General features: G+C 41.5%; 1 protein-coding gene across 19 annotated transcripts in view; it reads left to right on the forward strand.

Annotated features, from left to right (window-relative positions):
• Nucleotides 1–19458, forward strand: part of KALRN (kalirin RhoGEF kinase) — a 749960-nt gene that overhangs the window by 435061 nt on the left and 295441 nt on the right. For 12 of the 19 annotated variants that reach the window (XM_037837128.1, XM_037837181.1, XM_037837192.1 and 9 more), the window contains exons 17-22: nucleotides 314–532; nucleotides 3991–4140; nucleotides 6309–6423; nucleotides 10136–10251; nucleotides 10734–10856; nucleotides 18231–18413. In XM_037837128.1, coding sequence (XP_037693056.1) covers nucleotides 314–532; nucleotides 3991–4140; nucleotides 6309–6423; nucleotides 10136–10251; nucleotides 10734–10856; nucleotides 18231–18413 — 906 coding nt within the window. The remainder of the gene's footprint in view (nucleotides 1–313; nucleotides 533–3990; nucleotides 4141–6308; nucleotides 6424–10135; nucleotides 10252–10733; nucleotides 10857–18230; nucleotides 18414–19458) is intronic. The other 7 variants (XM_037837174.1, XM_037837151.1, XM_037837247.1 and 4 more) reach the window with 1 other exon arrangement.

Here is a 19458-nt window from a genome sequence, read left to right on the forward strand (position 1 = left end):
GGGAGCAGATTTATACATAGCTACCATGTCTCAGAAACTGAAGTCTCCTTGAAACCCAGTGTGATGCAAGTAGAAGAGAAAGAAGTATGGATAGGAGTTAGGGTTCTGAGAGATTAGTTAATGAAAATGTCTGATATTCTTTTTAAAATATGCTTTAAAACAATAATGTATTGATCATCATGACAAAATGTTGAATCCATCATTTAAAGCGCTTTAACTTTTCTGCATCTCTCCACTCACGTCTCACTCCACCCCCTCCCATACCACGCCTGGGTCATTCCCACGGACCTCTCTCTCCTCCCTTCGTGCCCAGTCCCTCTTTCATGCCACTTCCTTGCAGAAGACGCACCAGAGCGCCCTGCAGGTACAGCAGAAAGCTGAGGCGTTGCTCCAGGCTGGCCACTATGATGCTGACGCCATTCGAGAATGTGCTGAGAAGGTGGCTCTCCACTGGCAGCAGCTCATGCTGAAGATGGAAGACAGGCTAAAACTGGTCAATGCCTCTGTGGCCTTTTACAAAACTTCTGAGCAGGTGAGGGAAAGGGCTGTGACAGGGGTGAGGCTGAGGCTAATGGTAGGCCACTGCCTATCTTGCATTGTAAATTTGAGTACCTACCTCAGCAGGAAGCCAGTCTTCTCCATACTAACCTTTGAGAATAGAAGAATGGTTAGTGGAACCACTATATTGATTTCTTTAAAATCATTTCCATTAGAGCAGGGACTATATTAGTTTCCCAGCTGCTAAAACAAATACCGCACAGTGGGTTGGCTTAAACAATGGGAATTTATTGGCTCACAGTTTTGAGCCTAGGAGAAGTCCAAAATCAAGGCATCAGCAAGGCGATGCTTTCTTCCCAAACACTGTGGTGTTTGGGGCTGGCTGTGGGCAATTCTTGGTTCTTGGCTTTTCTGTTATGACAGTACACATGGTGATGTTGTTTCCTTTCTGTTCTGGTTCTGTTGACTTCCTGCTTCCGGCTTTTTCCTTCTTTGCTTTCTCTCTGTGGACCTTTTCTATAAGGCCTCCAGTAATAGGATTAAGACCCATCATGGTTTAGTTAGGCCACACCTTAAATGAAGTAACCTTATCAAAAGGTCTTATTGACAATGTGTTCACATGCACAGGAATGGATTAAGAGCATGTTTTGGGGGGTACAGAACTCCAAGCCATTACAGGGACTGTGTAGTTTACTTCTTATAAACCTCAGATTCATCAGATCCAATATTGAGATGTTGAAGTAGAATTTGGGTGAATGCTAAATGGTAGATTTGAGCAGTCTATCAGTCAGCTATTGCCGCAATGTTATATAACACACTTCCCCAAAACTCAGTGGTGAAAAACCATAAGTATTTATTTTTTGCTTAATGGGTTCAGATGATCTCGGCTGAGATTGGCAGAGCTAGGTGCCAAGCTACAGATTAGGTCCAGATCTGCTCCCATGTCTCTCATTCTCCTTTACCAGTAGTTTTTCTTATCATGTAAAGCAGGAGTATAAGAGCCCCAAACCTACTGTGAACGCACATTTTAAGTCTCTGTTTGTATCACATTCCCAAACATCCCATTGGCCTAAGCAAGTCACGTGGCCAAGCCAGCATCGATGAGGCAGGGATATATAAGCCTCCAGTAAAGTTGGGAGAGGGGAATGCATATTTTACTCAAAAATAATCTACCACAATCAGGCATTATTCACTGCTTAAAAAACATAAAACTCTTTCACTCATGGGGCTCCTAGTCTAATGGAAGAGACATAGCTCTCTGTCCTTGAGGAGCTGTAAGCCTAACTAGAAAGATGGTGCAGATGTGGGAGAAAAGGCAAGAGATGCACAGAGTAGGGCCATAAAGATACAGACCCATTACCATTACATTTGTACAGCAGTATGTACAAGGGCTAAGAAGATTTTATTCAGTGTAAAATAGTTTCCTCATTTGAATTGTCCCCTGGTAGAAATAGATGAGAGAAACATTCTCCTCTGGGTGAGTTATAAGGACCATGGGAAAGTCTAGCCTCTGAGCAAATATAAAATGCCTATCAAATAGCCCCAGGCCGTGTTACAGGAACCTTCTCCCAGCTATCCTTTCTGTTATTTCAGGGATATGATGACTTTGATGGCCACCTAAGTGGGAGCAGCAGGCTAAGATACTAAAGGGCTCCCCAAATTGATCTGCAGATTCAACACAATCCCAATCAAATCCCAGCAAACATTTTTTGATAGAAAGAGATAAGCTGAATCTAAAATTTATATGAAAATTCAAAGAACCTTAGAATGACCAAGACAATCTTGAAAAAGAACAAAGTTAGAGGAGATTCACTACCTGATTTTAAGACCCATTCTAACACTACTGTGATCAAGACAGAGTGGTATTGATTTAAGAATAGACGTGTATCAATGGAACAGAATAGAGAGTCAGAAGTAGACCCCCCCCCATACATAATCAATTCATTTTTGACAAAGCAATTCAACGAGGAAAGAAAAGTCTTCAACAAATGCTGCTAGACAACTGAATATCCACCTGGGAAAAATGAAGTTTAATCCCTGTCTAACATACACAGATTTAAATTTAAGATGGATCAAGGTGCTGAAGAGGCCAGAGGACTGGATTAAGAGTCAGGAGATTGGGCTCTCAACTGACATGCTCAAGGTCACTTTACCTTTCTGGATTTCTTCTCGCCTATTAAATGAAGAGATTTATACTTAATAATCTTTTGATTCCTTCTAGCTCCCAAATGATTGGTCCTAAGTACAATACTTTGATGAGAAAAGCATCAAATAATTTTTTTCTTAAAATTTTATATATCTGTTATCTGCTTTATCACAAGACATGAGCCTGCCTGAATATTTCCTGCCTTGGATAAAGAGAGGTGCCTGGTGCTAGAGCTGGGACCAGAGAAGTCAACTGGAGTTCAGGGACAGACCTCCTTATGGCATGGGAAGCATGTCTGGGCTTTGAGGGTGCTCTGCCTGGGACATCTTTCAGCTCACTGAGGGTTGGTTCATCACTCAGGGACTGTCCTTCCCAAAGCCATGCCCTTCATCAAAGGGAATGACCTTCCCAGACAGGGAAGGCCAGGATTGAATTGTAACTACTATCCCCTGCTGCCACATCCAAGCAAGTAATCAAAATCCATTTGAGGGAAAGTATGGGAATATGGGTTTCTGTTTTACATATCCTCCCTCAGGCATCAGTGCCCTGATACTAGGCTGCCCTGTGTCTCCCACTGTGGTACCCAAACTAACTTTCCCTCCAAGCCCCCTTCAAAACGCTTCTGCTGTTTGGTGAGGTCATTTAGCATAGGTGCTTCAGCATTTTTAGAACTGGAAGCTAACCATTTTTTAGGTCAACCCAGATTTGTCCTCTCTCTGAAGGAAATTTGCATTTAGCAATGGAAAGCCTGGAAATGTCGTTGCTTTATAGTTGGACTTTGGGGCCCTTTTACTATATTATTTTTCCCCAGGGGAAAGAAAAGATGACGTTTATTTATGGCCTCATGTATCGTACCCCACAGGCAACTTTCTCCTTTACTTCTGCTTGAGGCTGTTTATTGTAGGGTTGGTTTAGATTATTGGGCAAGTCAAGTACATTTTCCTGTTCCACCTAATTTACAGGGTTATTATCAGGTTATAAAAAAAAATAGTGTGCATACATACTCACACATATGTATACTTTGAAAGCCCCAAAATACTAGTGTCTGTTCTTTTTTACTCTAGGTGAGGTCATTGACCCCTATAACTTCAGCCTTTAGCTATTGGCATAAGACATTAACTCCAAAATCCATATCTTCAGTCATAATCTGTCTTCTGAGCTCCAGACACACAATCCCCAGGACCTCCTGAACTTCTCTCAAATGTCCCAGAGGCACTGCATACTCTAAATTACAAACTGAACTTCCAGTGAAAAAGGTCACCCGTATAGGGCTGTTGGCTGAAGGTTCTCAGAAAATACTTCCTGACAGATGAATTTACTGAGTCTTTTCCTCCACAATTCATTAGGTTTGCAGTGTCCTAGAGAGTTTAGAACAAGAATACCGGAGAGATGAAGACTGGTGTGGTGGACGAGATAAACTGGGGCCAGCCGCAGAGATCGACCATGTCATTCCACTCATCAGCAAACATCTGGAACAAAAAGAGGCCTTTCTGAAGGTCAGAGTGCTTGGTCATCCAAGGTCTCTGAATCCAGCCCCTGCTCTTTCATCTTCCCCTCCCCCTCCTTCTCCCACACACACGCACACACACATGCACGCACACTCACAGCGTCCTGTGAGTTTTTCCTAGTCCCTGTTTTTCTATAGGGAATATTTATAGAGCAAATATTGGCTGGTGAATTGGAAAGGTTATACTTCAAACATTTATTTCTGTTTTAGTACTTTTTGTATGGTTGGGTAATTAGGATATCCATTTACTCCTGGTGCCAGATTAGAATATTGTAGCCCACTGGTGTCATCAATTGAGAAAAATACTTCTTTGATTCAGTTATGTTTGGTTTATAAAAATATATTTTTATTGAAAGATAAAAGCCTAGGTAGCAAATACCATAAAAATAAACAAAATTTAGTGCAAGAATTAAGGAAATACATTTAGACACCTTATTTGTTTATTAATTTAATAAGTATCAATTGCCAATAAATGTTACCCTGTTTATCTCCTTGTATTAAAATAGAAATACCTTATTTTGGATATTTTAAAAGTGGAGTTCAAGCATCCCAGGGAAGAAGCCCAGTCCTAGCCCTAAACTGGCTTTTAGCTGTGTTGAAAGCTCTTGTAAGCCGCTTTTCTCCAGCCTTTGACCTCTCTGACAGTCTTCTGTGTTAGAATTTATCTGTAGTCTCCATTTACTTTCAGATTCTTTGCTTTCATGTTCTGCTTCCCCTCAGGCTTCTGAAAGTACAAAAGAGAATTTTTATGCCCTTACATGTTGCCACTGATTTTATACAATTCTGTAATTAACTGCCTTTTCGTCTATTAGGGATTTTCCCTACTTGCCCACCTCTTTGTGTTTTATTGTTATTCTCTTTTAAAGATAGCTTACGCCTGTCCTTCTCCCATCTATCTGGTATCTGCACCTACATTAATCAAAACCATTGTTAATCAGTTTTAAAAATAAGATTAAATACAAGGGCTTAAGATTATTTTAAAAGTCTTCTCTATTCCAAAACAAATTTTAAAATCAATTTAAGTTGAGCATATCAATGACTTTAAATATAATGATATTTCTTCATATAAGAAAAGAAAAAAAAGAAAGCCTCCTGTTGATGTTTTCCTTGTGTTCTTAAAACCATAGGTGATAAACTCTTTATCGTGGTGAGAATTATATGCCCAGTGGATGGAACCTAGAGTTCAAAATTTTAAATAAGTTGTTTGTATGATCAGATGCTAAGTATCAGAAGGTTTTAAAAATTAACAGTTTTATCTAGAGGTAATTTAAGTCTGAACACTGTAGATTAAAAATTAGTGGATTGGCATGTACTAATTTTACAATCAGAAAAAAAAGAAAAGATTTTAGGGAAATTCAGAAAATACATGGCCTTGAGAGAAACTAGCAATACTCTGTCAGTAGACCTAGATTCTAGATCTGACTCTCTTCATTCCTCCTGCCCTTTCTGGGCTTCAATATCCTCCATCTATACAATGAGCAGAATTTTATTTGTCCACTCTGCCACCCACAGCTAACAGGAGGTATTGTAATGGCTCTTTTTCCTTATGAAGATCAGCATTTCCCAACAGTAGGATTCTTGTTAATGTTACTGAGGTGTGGGAGTGGATTTGATGGACAAATAGGTTTGAAAACAGTTGGTAATTGCCACTTAGATTCGAATGTATGGTTAATAGGTTTGTTTACCAAATTTACTTTGTCACGCCTAAATTAAACTAATTTTAAGGTGGGTTTATGTTCCCTGGACTTACACCAGTGGTTATTTAAAAGGCATTCTGATGGCAGAGGAAAACCAGCCTGGGAGCAAATGTTAGTATACCTACTTAGCATATAGGTAAATGAGAGTGAATGTTAGTATACCTACTTAGCATATAGGTAAAGGGATGACTGGTTCCTTATTTTGATCTGAAATGGAAAGGGGAGAGGCTTTGGGAGTCATTATTTACTCGATGAAGGGAAAACTCAGAACTCTGAAATTGGAATTGGAGTGTCCGTGAAGCAGAAGTGAGTCCTAGATTTCCTCTCACCCAGAATTCCAGAATCCTTATCACATTCAAGTCCTGAAGCCTCCTCCAAGGGTGGGATGAGGAAGGGTACCTTTTCTCCTGTGTCTTGGGCTCCCTCTGTGCTGGGAGCCTCACAGCCTTGTCCCCCTCAGGCCTGCACCCTGGCCCGGCGGAACGCCGAGGTGTTCCTCAAGTACATCCACAGGAACAACGTCAGCATGCCCAGTGTCGCCAGCCACACGCGGGGCCCGGAGCAGCAAGTGAAAGGTCAGTGCGACCCGCTGGGTCATGTCGGCAGCATGGGCCAGGGGCCCGGCCCTGCCTAAAACACCCTGCGTACCTGGTCTTCATGCACTCTCGTGTTTCCTGACTCTTCTCCTTAGACAAGGTTTGATGTGGAGTGGGGTGGGCAGTGGTGAGTCATGGTCAATTTTTAAATATTCATCAAGATTTGGAATGAAAAAAAGAGGATAAAACTTCCCCAGAGCTTTTTCGTTTATCTTAGAGTCTAGGGCAGTGCTGACTAATAAAATTTTCTGAGATAATGGAAATATTCTGTCTCTACGCTGTGCAATACAGTAACCACTAGTCATACGTGGCTGTTGAGTATTTAAAATGTGGCTGGTGCAACTGAGAAACTAAATTTTTAATTTTATTTAATATTAAGTGATTTAAATGTAAATAGTCATATACGGCTAATGGCTAATACCGTTGAATAGCACAAGACTAGGATATTTTATAGCTTGGGAATGAAACATGGACTGGCAATAGAAAACTAAGTTTTAATGCTGGCTTTGTCACTTAATCTTTTAAAACTCCAGTTTTCTTTTTTAAAATTAAGGGGCTTTACTTGTTATCTTATGTTAATTAAACTATTTACACCAGTACTATAAACTATTAACTAGTGCTTACGCTCTTCAAAGAACTTCTTAGACCCAGACTTCCAATGTCACTATCTCCACCTCCCTTTGTCTAATCCCATAAAAATCCCAGACACTTATGACTGGGCGAGACAGATATGGGGCCTTTTTGCCTCCTGTTTTCCTATACAGTGTGGGCTGTAATAAAACTTTTTCTGTATTTGAAAAAAATAAATAAGGAGAGTTGTCTAGATTCAAACTGTGGTCCCAAACCAGGAGCATTGACATTCACTTGGGAGCTTGTAAGGAACACAGAATCTCAGGCCCCACCCAAACCTACTGGGTCTGAAACTTACATTTTGGCAAGACTCTTCCCCACAACCAGGAAATTTGTGTGCACATAAAATTTAGATAAGTACTGGTCTGTGTGATCTTAAATTTCTCTTGGAATTCTATGAAGTCTACGAAGGTATGAAAAAACAAGAAACTTTACAAGAATTGCTTATTATCTGACTGCATTAAGTTTAAATTGCAATCCCTTGAATCATTTAATCTGACCATGCAGAAATTAGCCTTTGGGTGAGTGGAGTTTAACAAATGTCATTTTGACAAAGCAGTGAAGCACAAGCCTGGAGACCAAGGTAAGAGAGGGAACTAAACTGTTTCTTGAGGAAGGAGCAGGGCAGGCTTGGAGACACAGTGGTGGCTGTGGAGTGCCCGTTGACAGAGCCGGGGTGGGCAGAAGAAGTTCCACTGGTCTGCTTCTTGGGAAAGGCTTTCCTCCCTGCTCATAGAACTCAAGCATTGGGAAAATCAGAGACCACCTAAAAGAATTAAACTTAAGAAACAAAGTTCCTTACAGAGAAGAGGAAACCTGAGTTCCTTTTCCAGATGTGCTTTTCTGCTGGCAGTTGAAGGATCTGTGAGTGGCTAGCATTATGCCACCCTCTCCTCCCAGCCCTTTTCAAAGCTTATGTTCTGACTTCCATATGTTGGTGACAGCTTGGGTGAGGCCAGCTGCCTGCTGAGAAACCACACACCACCACCTACACCTCTGTGTGCTGAAGAGTGGCAGGTACTCAGAGAGAGCAGGATGTGCTTATGTCTTCTTGGGGACAAGGGTAGATTGTTGACCATATGAAACTTTCAAGAAAGGGGATAACAAAACCTAAGCTCTTTAGGAATTTTGCCTGATCTGGATTGATTAGCCACCACAGAGGGAGCTGCCTTGAGAATAGCTCTTACTAGGGGATGTGAAGGCTAAAGGAAACAAGTTCTCACTCTATCGTTGCCTATTTGAAGCTTCCACCTGAGCAAGGACCTATAATCCCTTTTCACATGATGCCTGGACCCAAAGCCAGTGCCATCTATTTTAGGTTTTTGTTATGGGAGCCAGTATTGCTACGTAACAAACAACCAAAAAATGCATCTTCATACAACCTTAAGCATTTATTTTTCAAGAGTCTGTGGTTAGCTGGGGGAACACACCTGTCTTGGCTGGATGCAGTTATGCAGTTCTGCTTCAGGTCATGGGTCTCACTGGGCCTGGCTCCTTCACTTCGGGTTGGACTCCACGTGCATTTATCCTGGGACCTGGGTTGACGGGGCAGCAGTTACCCAGAGAAGTTCTCATAGTGGTGATGGCGAAGGTACAAGGGGCAAGGCCAAGAGCAGAAGCACATTTCAGTCCCCTGCTTGCTTTATGTCTGTCAATACCCATAATGCCAAAGTAAGTCACATGGTCAAACCCAAAGTCATGGAATAGAGAAATATACTTTGCCTCTTTGGGGAGGAAATGAAAAGTTAGATGATAAAGACATGGATATAGCAGGGTGAATAATTGGGGCAGACAAAAGCTGTCAGCCTAATGGAGAGAAATATAATCTATCCTTAGAGAGCCAGACCTACAGAGAGGGATATGAAAAGTATATAAAATTGACAAAAAATTCTAAGTACAAGCATTACAATTTGGATTGGCCATCTTTGTGAAGCAAAGAATTTCAATCCTAGTAACCTGGGAGATGAAGGTGGCTAAGAACTTAGGCTCTGAAGTCAGACAGATCTAGCTTCAATCCTGGCTCTACCACTTCCTACCTGAATGCCCCTAAGCAAGTTACCCATCCTGTCTAAGCTTCAATTTTCTCATCTACTGAAAAAATAATAATGGTATATACATCATGATATACTGTGAAAATATGCATCTCCCACATAGTGAGTGCTTAATAAATATTATCTGTGTCACCATTAATACCTAATATAGTTAGCATGAAGCATGAGGCACATTAATACAAAATATATTTTATTGCTTCAGGCATAGAATAAACTGTTAAAACACTTAAGAAATCTATCCATGTACCCAGCTGCTTGGAGAACAACAGAAGGAGAAGTAGTGGGGGAAATAACCTGGACAGAATTTCCACTATGCCCCACTTGTGATGCTGTGTGCCTTGTAGATATCCTCTCATTTAATATCATTAGAGGGAATGTGAGAACAGCTTTCAGCATTTTTTTGTGATTGGATCCAAGACAACATAGAAGTTTGGACCTAGAGGTGACCTGGAGACATGATTCGAGCCCAACTTCCCTATGCCCACAATTTAGAAATGCTTTAATTGAGGCTATTCTGTTAAAGGGCTGTGTGCCCAACACAAGTTATCCATATAATTACACCAGTCCCCACTCCACTCCTACCCTCTCTCATAGCAACTCCTCCAGAATTACTGAAATTCCTTTGAAAGTCCATTCATTCTCATTAGAATCTAGGGGCCAATTTAGTTAGTTGCCATTTTAGGGACTGATGCTTACCAAGGTCTCTTATCATCAAGGAGTAGCTTCAGTGTGAAGAGAATCAGGGTCACTTAAGTCACTCGTGGTGTATTCTTTCCCCCTTAATTGATGGAATCCTCATCAACATGTTCTCACCCCTGTCTCCCTGATTTTGCTTCCTTCTGGGAAATTCTCTCTATATCAAGCCTTTGCTCACTTGACTTCTAATGCCTAGACTAGTCCCCTGGAGAAGCTTTGAAGGTCACAGTTATCTGGCACCTGGGACATGGAGCTAAAATAGTTGGTTGTTCAGAGCTTGCCTGTGACCGACCATCATCTTCCCTGCCCCACAGCCATCTTGAGTGAGCTCTTGCAGAGGGAGAATCGTGTCCTGCACTTCTGGACCTTGAAGAAGCGGAGGTTAGACCAGTGCCAGCAGTACGTGGTGTTTGAGCGCAGCGCTAAGCAGGTATGTCCAGAGCATTCCTTAGCCTTGCCTCAGCTCTGTGTAGTATGCAGAGGCCCAGATGACCAAAGCCCAGGACATGCAGAAGAGGGCCATAGCAGCAAGCAAATGGAGATGGGAGGTGGGGATGAAGACAGGAAAGAGAACAGATTGTCACTTGCCAGTCATTCAGCATTTTCCAGGCACTCTATTCAAGACTTAGTACCAGGAGTTGTAAGGAAATGCTGGGTGCAGACTGCCCCTAGCTCGTGGATGGCTCTGAGCAGAGTCCCTGGTCTAATGGAGGAGACACTCTTTACTGGTGGGATGTTCCAATCCAAGTCTAACAGAGGAGAACTCATTCATAAAGTCAACTCAGAGCTACATACCAATCCAATCACATCAGCATTTCCTGGGTCCCTCACAGAAACCTTCACTGTTGCATGAGATATTCTCCTATTGACAGCTGACTTTTGGGGGACTGGGTGTGTTGTTTCCTTCCATAGGCACTGGATTGGATCCAAGAAACAGGTGAATATTACCTCTCAACACATACCTCCACTGGAGAAACTACAGAAGAGACTCAGGAACTGCTGAAAGAGTATGGGGAATTCAGGGTGCCCGCCAAGGTAGGAAGTATCCCAAACCCCTCCCCAGGCCCACCCACCACTCCGCATCCTGGCCAATCTCACATGACGGAAGGGAGAGTCACCTCTCTGTAAGCAGAAATGCTTGTCCACAGTGGCAAGGGGGAAAACACATATAGAATCTTCTCTTTAAAACCTGAATTACCCAAAGAATCACAGCTGCTGTGTACAGCACCTGCATGCAGGAAGCCAACTCCTATACACTGCATTTCCAAATACTCATCTTCAGGCTCCAGATTCTGGAACCTCCTATATTCTTGCAGACCAAATAAGGCAAAGTGTATTCATGCAGAAGTGTGCATGCATTTGTGAGCATCTGCACATACCCATGTATTCCTGAAATTTGAATGGCTTGAGAAGTCCGCCTTATAAGGAGGGCTCTTGTCCATGGGTAGGTGCACAGAGCAAGTGAGTTTTTTAAATTTCCATCTGGCCTCAGACCTGCTAATGAGTCAGGATGGGGTCTCTGGGGAGCAAAACATGCACAAGTACATATGCACACACACCTTCAAACTCCATTCATGCTGAGAGGATGTCTGATTTCATCTATTTTCACAGCCAGGATTTGATCTGAAGACCCTTGCGGTTTGAAAAAAAATCTGATCAATCTCAGCTCCCTCTTTCCCCATACTGGGCCCCCTGCTATGCAGGAGCCTTTCTTGTCATTACATCCATGGAGGACAGATGTTCTTCCCATGGTGAGAGCTGCTTTTTGGGGGACCAAGGGGGAAACCCCCTAATGCTCCATCCTACCCAGAGATCCCTCCAATACTAGAGTGAATGTTTCTCTAGTTTGGTGTAGGAAAATGGACTTCATTCCTGAGTTAATATTTCCAGTGTTTATCTACTTTATGAGTCCTGTACTATGAACTCTTGATATTGGAGAGTGTTTCCCTGCATCCTTTCCACTGAATGCCAGCAGCTGTGAGTTCAGATAAAAGACATTTCAGTACCAGCTAGAGCAGTCACCACTAGGAAAGTGGCAGATGTACAGAATCCTTTTCAAAATGAAATAAAAATGGCTTTTGAATTAACCAGTTTTGGTTTATCTGCCCCTCTCCAACTCATGTCAATAAAGAAGCATTAGCAGGTTGAATAGGATCAGGTCCATTGGTATTCTCACCCACACAGAATGGACCACAGCAAACACTCCGGACTTCTTAGGGTCAGAACCTGTTCACAACCAAAGCAGAAATACAGAGAATTCTTCACTGAATTTAATTCATCTTTCGATTCGTTCTCCTCTTATTCACTCACATTACCACCATTAGCTGTAGTAATTTCCTAATTGGGTTCCGTGTTCTTGGCCTCTTCTTCCTTCCAATCCATCATTCTCTTCCTTGCTGTTAGTCTTAAAACACTGCTTTGATCATATTACCTGCCAGCTCAAGAACTTTAAGATTTGCCAATACCTTTGGGCTGATATTTAACTTCTACAACTGTATCTCCCTACCTCCCCAGCTTTCTCTTCAGTTGTTTTTTATGCAAATGTTATGTTCTAGCTGAGGGGATGTATATTCTTACCCTCTGAGAGATACTTCATATACTCTATTGCCTCTCTGTACCTTAGCTGTATCATTCTCTGCCTAGCATATCCTTCTCTCCCCTCCAGTTTATACCTGTTAAAAGTAGCCCATCTTTTCACATCAGTGCTTCCTCCTGTATGATTCTCCATACATGCCAGAAAATGATCTGGCCCATCCCTGCTATATATCTCCCTTGTTGTCTGTGTAACCCTAAAGGCACCTGGCACAGATCGTCTTGTTCTCCAGTAATCTGTGTGGTATGTTATCCCCTATATGAGCCAGCAAAATCCAGAAGGATAAGAAACACACTTTATTCGTCCTGCATTCCCCAGATTGCCTGACTGCAACATACATTTGTGAACATAAGGAAAAAGGAAGCTTTGGCAGATTTCGGCACCTTCCCCACAGTCTATATTTAATATGATTCTTCTACTTTGGTTCTCTATCCTCTCTCTCCCTATCAACTCTTTCTCTTAATGGGATATCATTCTTCCATCATCTGAGGTTCCAAATCTCAGAGCTCTGTGTTTTCAAAATCGCTACAGGACAATCATCCCCGCTGCAGAGGTTATGATGAAAAGCAATAGCCTCTTCCCAACCCAGGCCCACTTCCAGAGGCAAACCTCTTTTAGCCAATCATCTTTGGTTTTAATCTCTATAAACAAAAAAAATGAATTTGAAATAAAAACCAAGTTGACCTTGAGCCATAAGAGAGTAAATAGATATGTTGGTCCCCATGATTTAATAGAGCAATAGAGTATATTGACTACTCCACCTCAAAGGAACAGATCAAATAGAAGAAACACTGAATATAAAAACTACTTTCTATATATAAATCCACAAATGTAAGAATAAAAATCATATAGAGAGAATTTGGGTGAGGATAAGAGGAAAAACAAAATTTTCTTATTGCAGTGTATAAACAATTCAATTAGAAGTATACAAATGATATTTTCCTACTGTGGGTTTCAGAATTTATAAGGGGTCAAGGTACATGGAGACAGGAAACCTTAATCACCTTGCCATCTGGAGCAACTTCATTTCTTCTAAAAGAAAATCATTTTTTTAAGCATCTTTTTTTTTTTTTTTTTTTTTGCAGTTGAGTGGTTTTTAGTATATTCACAAGGTTGTATAACCATCTCCACTATCTAGTTCCAAAATATTCTTATCACCCCCAAAAGAAACCCTGTACTCATTACTAGTCACTTCCCATTTCCTCTTCCTCTAACCCCTGGCAACCACTAATCTTTCTGTCTTTGTGGATTTGCCTGTTGTGGACATTCCATATAAAAATATAAAATGGAATGTCATACAATATGTAACCTTTTGTCTTGGCTTCTTTCACTTAGCATGTTTTAAAGGTTTACCTGCCTTGTAGCATTTATCAGTACTTTATTCCTTTTTATGGTTGAATAATATTCCATGGTATAGATACATCACATTTTGTTTATTCATTTATCAGTTGGTAAACATTTAGAATGTTTTCAGTTTGGGGTTATTATGAGTAATGTTTCTATGAACATTTGCTGACAGGTTTTGGCGTGAATATATGTTCTCAGTTCTCTGAGGTATATACCTAGGAGTGGAAGGGCTGGGTCATATGGTATCTCTACATTTAACTTTTTGAGGAACCTCCAAAGTATCTTCCACAGTGGCTGAACCATTTTACATTCCCACCAGCCATATATGAGGGCTCCAATTTCTCCACATCCTTCCCAACATTTCTAATTGTCTGTCTTTTTAATTATAGCCATCCTAGTGGGTGTGGTATGGTTTGATTTGCATTTCCTTAATGACTAATGATGTTGAGAAAACATTTTTTAAAAACTGGTAAATTTATTTCTCAAAGTCAAAGAAGTCATGGAAGAAATGACTTAATTCTTCTGAATCATAGAGAATTAAGTGGTTATAAAAATGACTAGAGCCTTAGCTGAAATAAGTAATGTCTTCTTGGAATTCAGATAGCTAGGAAAGGGAACACTGGGGTTGTCAGATGCATACTCTAACTGAGAAAAGTAGAATGTTAAAAAGTTCAGATAAAAGATGGGCATGATTCTGTTTTTGAGACTCTTAAGAGGAATACTGCTCCCATGTGATAGAAATTTTTTAAAAATTTAGTTCTTCATATATAATGACAAACTATCTCCCTTTGGAATTAATATGAAGTGGTATCTCAATAAACCTGTGCTAATGACATCAAAATGGCTTTTCAAAAGCTTTATTGTGAGTAAGGCTCACAATAGGTGATTAGGGGAAGATGGTATAATATTAACTGATGTTGAAAGAGAGAGAGAAAAAAAATTATGGAAAAATAAAACTACTGAAACCCTTCCTTTACCTCTTTTTTTTTTCCAGCAGAAAAAGTAGAAATCAAAATGGAAAGTGTACAACATACATTAGGGAAGATGTGACACCCAAGACAAATGAGGTTTCACTTCCAAATTTCCATGCCCAGATGAATTAGATCCCCCAAAGAACCCCCTTTGTACACATATATCCTTATTTCTGAACCTAACATTAAAGATCCTGTATAGTCTGAGCCCCCACTCTATCAGTCTATATAAGCGCTCTCTATTGGTGGCAAGATTTGATTTTTAAACCAGTTTCCATTTGGATGTGAAGAGGATATGGTATGGCTATATATGGAAATAAAACAGGAGTTCCAACTACGTGGCCAACCTCCCGCATACCCAGAAAAGGCAAAATGACTCAGTGTTATGGGGAGAGCAGAAATGTGGCACAGTCTCACCTCTGGAAGTGAGATCTAGCATGTCACCCAAGACTAGCAGAAGCTCAAACAGCCACATTATCTGGCTCTCCTCAGAGCAGGGGATCAAGAATCTCTGTAGTATTTCACCATTGCTATGGTTCAGCTTTTTTTTCTTCTCTCTGCATTCTGTCCAATTATCCAATTCCTTGCCACTGCACTTCAAATCCCAAGAGAAACAACCTCAGCTGACCCAGCTTATTGCCACTTTCCCTACTGGACAGAGCTTTTAGGCCAAGACACCTCAGAAGTCACTGCTGCATGTTGATGAGCTGCCCTTCTATCCTAGGTCAGGTTTTTACCTCACATCTCATCAGCTGTGGCCATACATGTGGCAGGTCGCACAGCACCACCATAGCCACCTATATGTAAGAAGCCATTTCGGAATGCTCTCAGCAGAGACCATGGACATGGTTGGTGCCACAGTGGGCCTGTCCAGGTCCTAGGCCAAAGTGATCATCCATCTACTCCCTCGCAATATAAGTCTTCAATTCTTATTGGTCTAGCTTCACTCACCTTCAAACAAAAGATATACTTATTCATTCATTCATTCAATGTTTATGGTATGCCTACTATTTGCTAGATGCTGATACAAATGAATAAAATATGACACGTTTAGGAATTCATGGTCTAATGAAGGAGTTACATAACTCAGTGTAAGATGTAATAAAATAGAGGCATATATGTGGTATGGTAGAAACACTGGGAAAGTCATCACTCACTCATTTTATGGGAAAAAACAGAGATGAAAAAGTGGCACTGGATTGAAAGTTGGTGGATGAGTAGGAGCTGCCCATCACAGCAGGAGGGGCATGTGAAGTTCAGCATGCTGGATATAAGGGCACGGAGAGCAGTGGAGACGAGCTGCTGCTGCAAAGGCTGGTGGGGCACGTGAGGAAGGGCTTGTCTGCACTGCTCATTTCACTGTCTATTTGCTCCCCCAGCGTCCATACATACCTGGAACACTCTTGGTCACAACTCATTCTCCTTGTTGACTCTGAATCACAGTTTTGATACTTAAGAATACAGTTTCCTTTGTAGGGCTGCCTCAGTGGGGTTATGGTCACCAGGTGACAGTAAAAACCCCCATCTCACAGGTAAAAACCTCCATCTCACAGGTTGAAGTCACCTAAGAGCAATAAATGGATATTTCCAAGCCTTTTATATAAAAAATGAATTTATTGATTATAGCTCAGAAATTATTTCAAGTAAATAGCAAACCTATGAAAAACTGTTATCAAGAAAAAAAATTCTAAATGCAATAAAATAGAAGTCCTTAGGATACCTCTACAGTTACCTTTCCTTAACTGATTCCTGTTGGTATTATTTTTAGCCTTTTCCCTTAATTAAGCTAATTCATGGCTGAGGAGCTGTGTCTCCTGTCATCAGACCCACCTTCTTTCCTACACACCAAAGCTCCTCTGGCCCCTTGTCTCCCAGCCTTGTCGTCAGCTCTCTGTTCTAGATACAGGTGGCTCGGGTGTGTTGAGTGAATTGCTCAAGAGCTGGAGCCTCTGAGTCCCAAGCCCCTCCTCCTTTTCTGTAAGATATCTCATGAGAAGGGCAATAAATGAGCCTACAAAGGCAAGAGGAGTGGGGAGACAGAGAAAGAGAGGGTCCTCTGTTTTCTCTACTATTGCTCTAGTGATTTCCTGCCTCAGTTTCCCTAGTTATCTAGGTAGAAGACATGGTTCAGTTCTTGGACCTACCTTTCTCCAGGCCAAAAGATAATTTTTCTTCTCAGAATATTATGTAAATATTCTTTCCTGTCCATTAAAATCTATTTATCATGTTTGCCTGATAAAATTTTAGAGTTTTAAAATCCAAAGATGAGCAAGCGTTGACTTGTTTCAACAACCCTTCTGTTCCCATATCTTACCCAACTTAAGTTCCACCTCCTCTGTGAAACTTCCTGTCCATGCCAGCCCACCTTCCTTTCTTTTCCATTTTAAAATTCCTGCAGTGTTAACTATACATACTTCTTATTTTGACACTCAGTTATGTAATGCCTTGAGTTATTTAACTATTCTGTGTGAAAATGTTGTCCCCCTCCAGAGATTATAGACTGTTTTGGGGGAAATGCGCTATTTTTTCTTCTGTATACTCCCTAAGCCTGTCCCTACAGCCTCTGCACAGTGCAGAGCAAACTGCTGAGCAAACTGTTGCTGGAAATGAAATTAACCCAATACCCACCAGAGCTCCACCTTAGCTAATAGATAATAGTTTCATTATGCCCTCGCCCCCTCTCATGCTCTTTCTCTCTCTCTCTCTCTCTCCCTCTCTCTCTCTCTCTCTCTCCCTCTCTCTCTCTCTCTCTCTCTCTCTCTCTCTCTGTCACGGAAACTAAAGACAAGATCCTTGTGGTGAAAGGAACAGAGTTTACTCTTAAATCTGAATTTCTTTAGATTTTGGCATATGCCAGCTTACATGATGTTTAGAAAACCTACCCTCAGGCCGGTACAATGAAGGGAGAGAATTAGGAATTAAGGCTTAGAGGCAAACCAGCTTTGCATTTCCCAGAGGTATGAACGAGGACGTAACCTAAGCCTCTCTAAGACTCAGTTTTCTCATCTGTGATGGAAAAAGACCCTTACCACCTTGTTCCACCTATCTCATAGGGATGTTTGAAGACTCAAATGAGCCTCAGCTATAGCATCAACATACTCTTAATTGTTAAAGTACGATATGAATGGTAGAGATTCTTATTTGCATCTTATCAGTAACACTAGTAGTAATAATAATAATAGTGGCTAATATTTGTTGAGAGCTTACTGTGTCCCATCCACTGTTGTAAGCATTCTACCTTCTCAACTCATTTAATGCTTGCAACTCTGCCCTGTCGGTCTGTTATAATCCCAGCTTTGCAGATGCAAGAACTGAGGCATAGAGAGTTAAAGTCATTTGCAGAAGATCTCCCAGTTAGTAAGTGACAGAGGTAGGGTACGAACCCAGGCAGCCTGGCTATGAGGTATCTGTAGCTGCTGTGAAAGGGAAAGGGGGCTTGGGATGAAAGGACATGAGAGTAAATGTAATCCAGTAACTTAAGTTCATCTTTTGGGGCAGCAAACAAAGGAGAAGGTCAAGCTTCTGATTCAACTGGCTGATAGCTTTGTGGAAAAAGGCCATATTCATGCCACAGAGATCAGAAAATGGGTGACCACGGTGGACAAGCACTACAGAGACTTCTCACTGAGGATGGGGAAGTACCGGTACTCCCTGGAGAAGGCCCTGGGGGTCAACACAGAGGTACGTGTGGCGTCTGGCCCAGCTGGACGTGTGCTCTTCTCATCTTCCTCAGCGCCACTGCCCTCAAGTGCCCTAGAAAGCACTCTCTGTGCCTGGGTCCTGCCCAGCGTTTCAGAGCAGTCCTTCTGAGCTGTTTACCCCTAAAGCACTCGCCTTGTGTGGTTTTTCTAGTGGAAGTGATGAGTCTTGCTGAGCCTCTCACCTCCTGCACCCCGTGACTGGTGCTATCCATGTTGTAAACATGGCTGACGGGGGTGGGGGGAGGTGTGGGGGTGAGGGGCCCTGGGGCTACAGAACGGAGTTTTCCTCTGTGCAAAGCTAACTGTTGCCTTTGAGGACTAAACCCTTTATCTTGGCCTCATCAGTACCATGTTCCACCCAGTTATGTTAATCAGCAAATGATTAGGCCCGAGTATGTATAATAGTGCTCTTTCTAGAATAAGGGATGCAATTTGTGCAAAGGCTTTGACGCTTCAGCCTGAAAAGAGGTACTATTGGCCAAGAAGTAAGGCAAGACTGACTTTTAATCTCTTCTTTATAATAGGGGTCAGTAACCTATGAATTAGGAGTCAAATACAACCTGGCAATTTAATGCTAGGATTTCTAATTCTTAAATCTTTAACTAGGCTCATGCTCTGAAGAGAGCAGCCTAGAAAGGAGGTGGTCAGACCACTAAAAGTTAAGGCAGTTACCCCCACCCACCCACACAGCACACACACACACACACACACACACACACACACACACACACACACACACACTGGCTTTAATCTGTGAGTTTTTGTAGAGGTTTCTGCCATATATAAAGACCAAAGGATGATTGAAATGAGCAGGGACAGTCGTTCTATCATTTAGCTTTCTCTTTCCAAGGGAAATTTCTTGTTTAAATAGAAATATTTGCCTTGATTATTTTCCCTTGACAAATGAGATTTTCTAGGCCTTTATGTGTTTCTGTTTCACTTCTATTTTAATGGTTAACATTCAGTCTTGGACACATTTGTGTGTGTGTTTAGATTTAATCAGCATAGGTGACCTTGGGGAAATA

The sequence above is a fragment of the Choloepus didactylus genome, chromosome 1, assembly GCF_015220235.1.
Source record: "Choloepus didactylus isolate mChoDid1 chromosome 1, mChoDid1.pri, whole genome shotgun sequence".
In the NCBI taxonomy this organism is placed as follows: domain Eukaryota; kingdom Metazoa; phylum Chordata; class Mammalia; order Pilosa; family Megalonychidae; genus Choloepus; species Choloepus didactylus.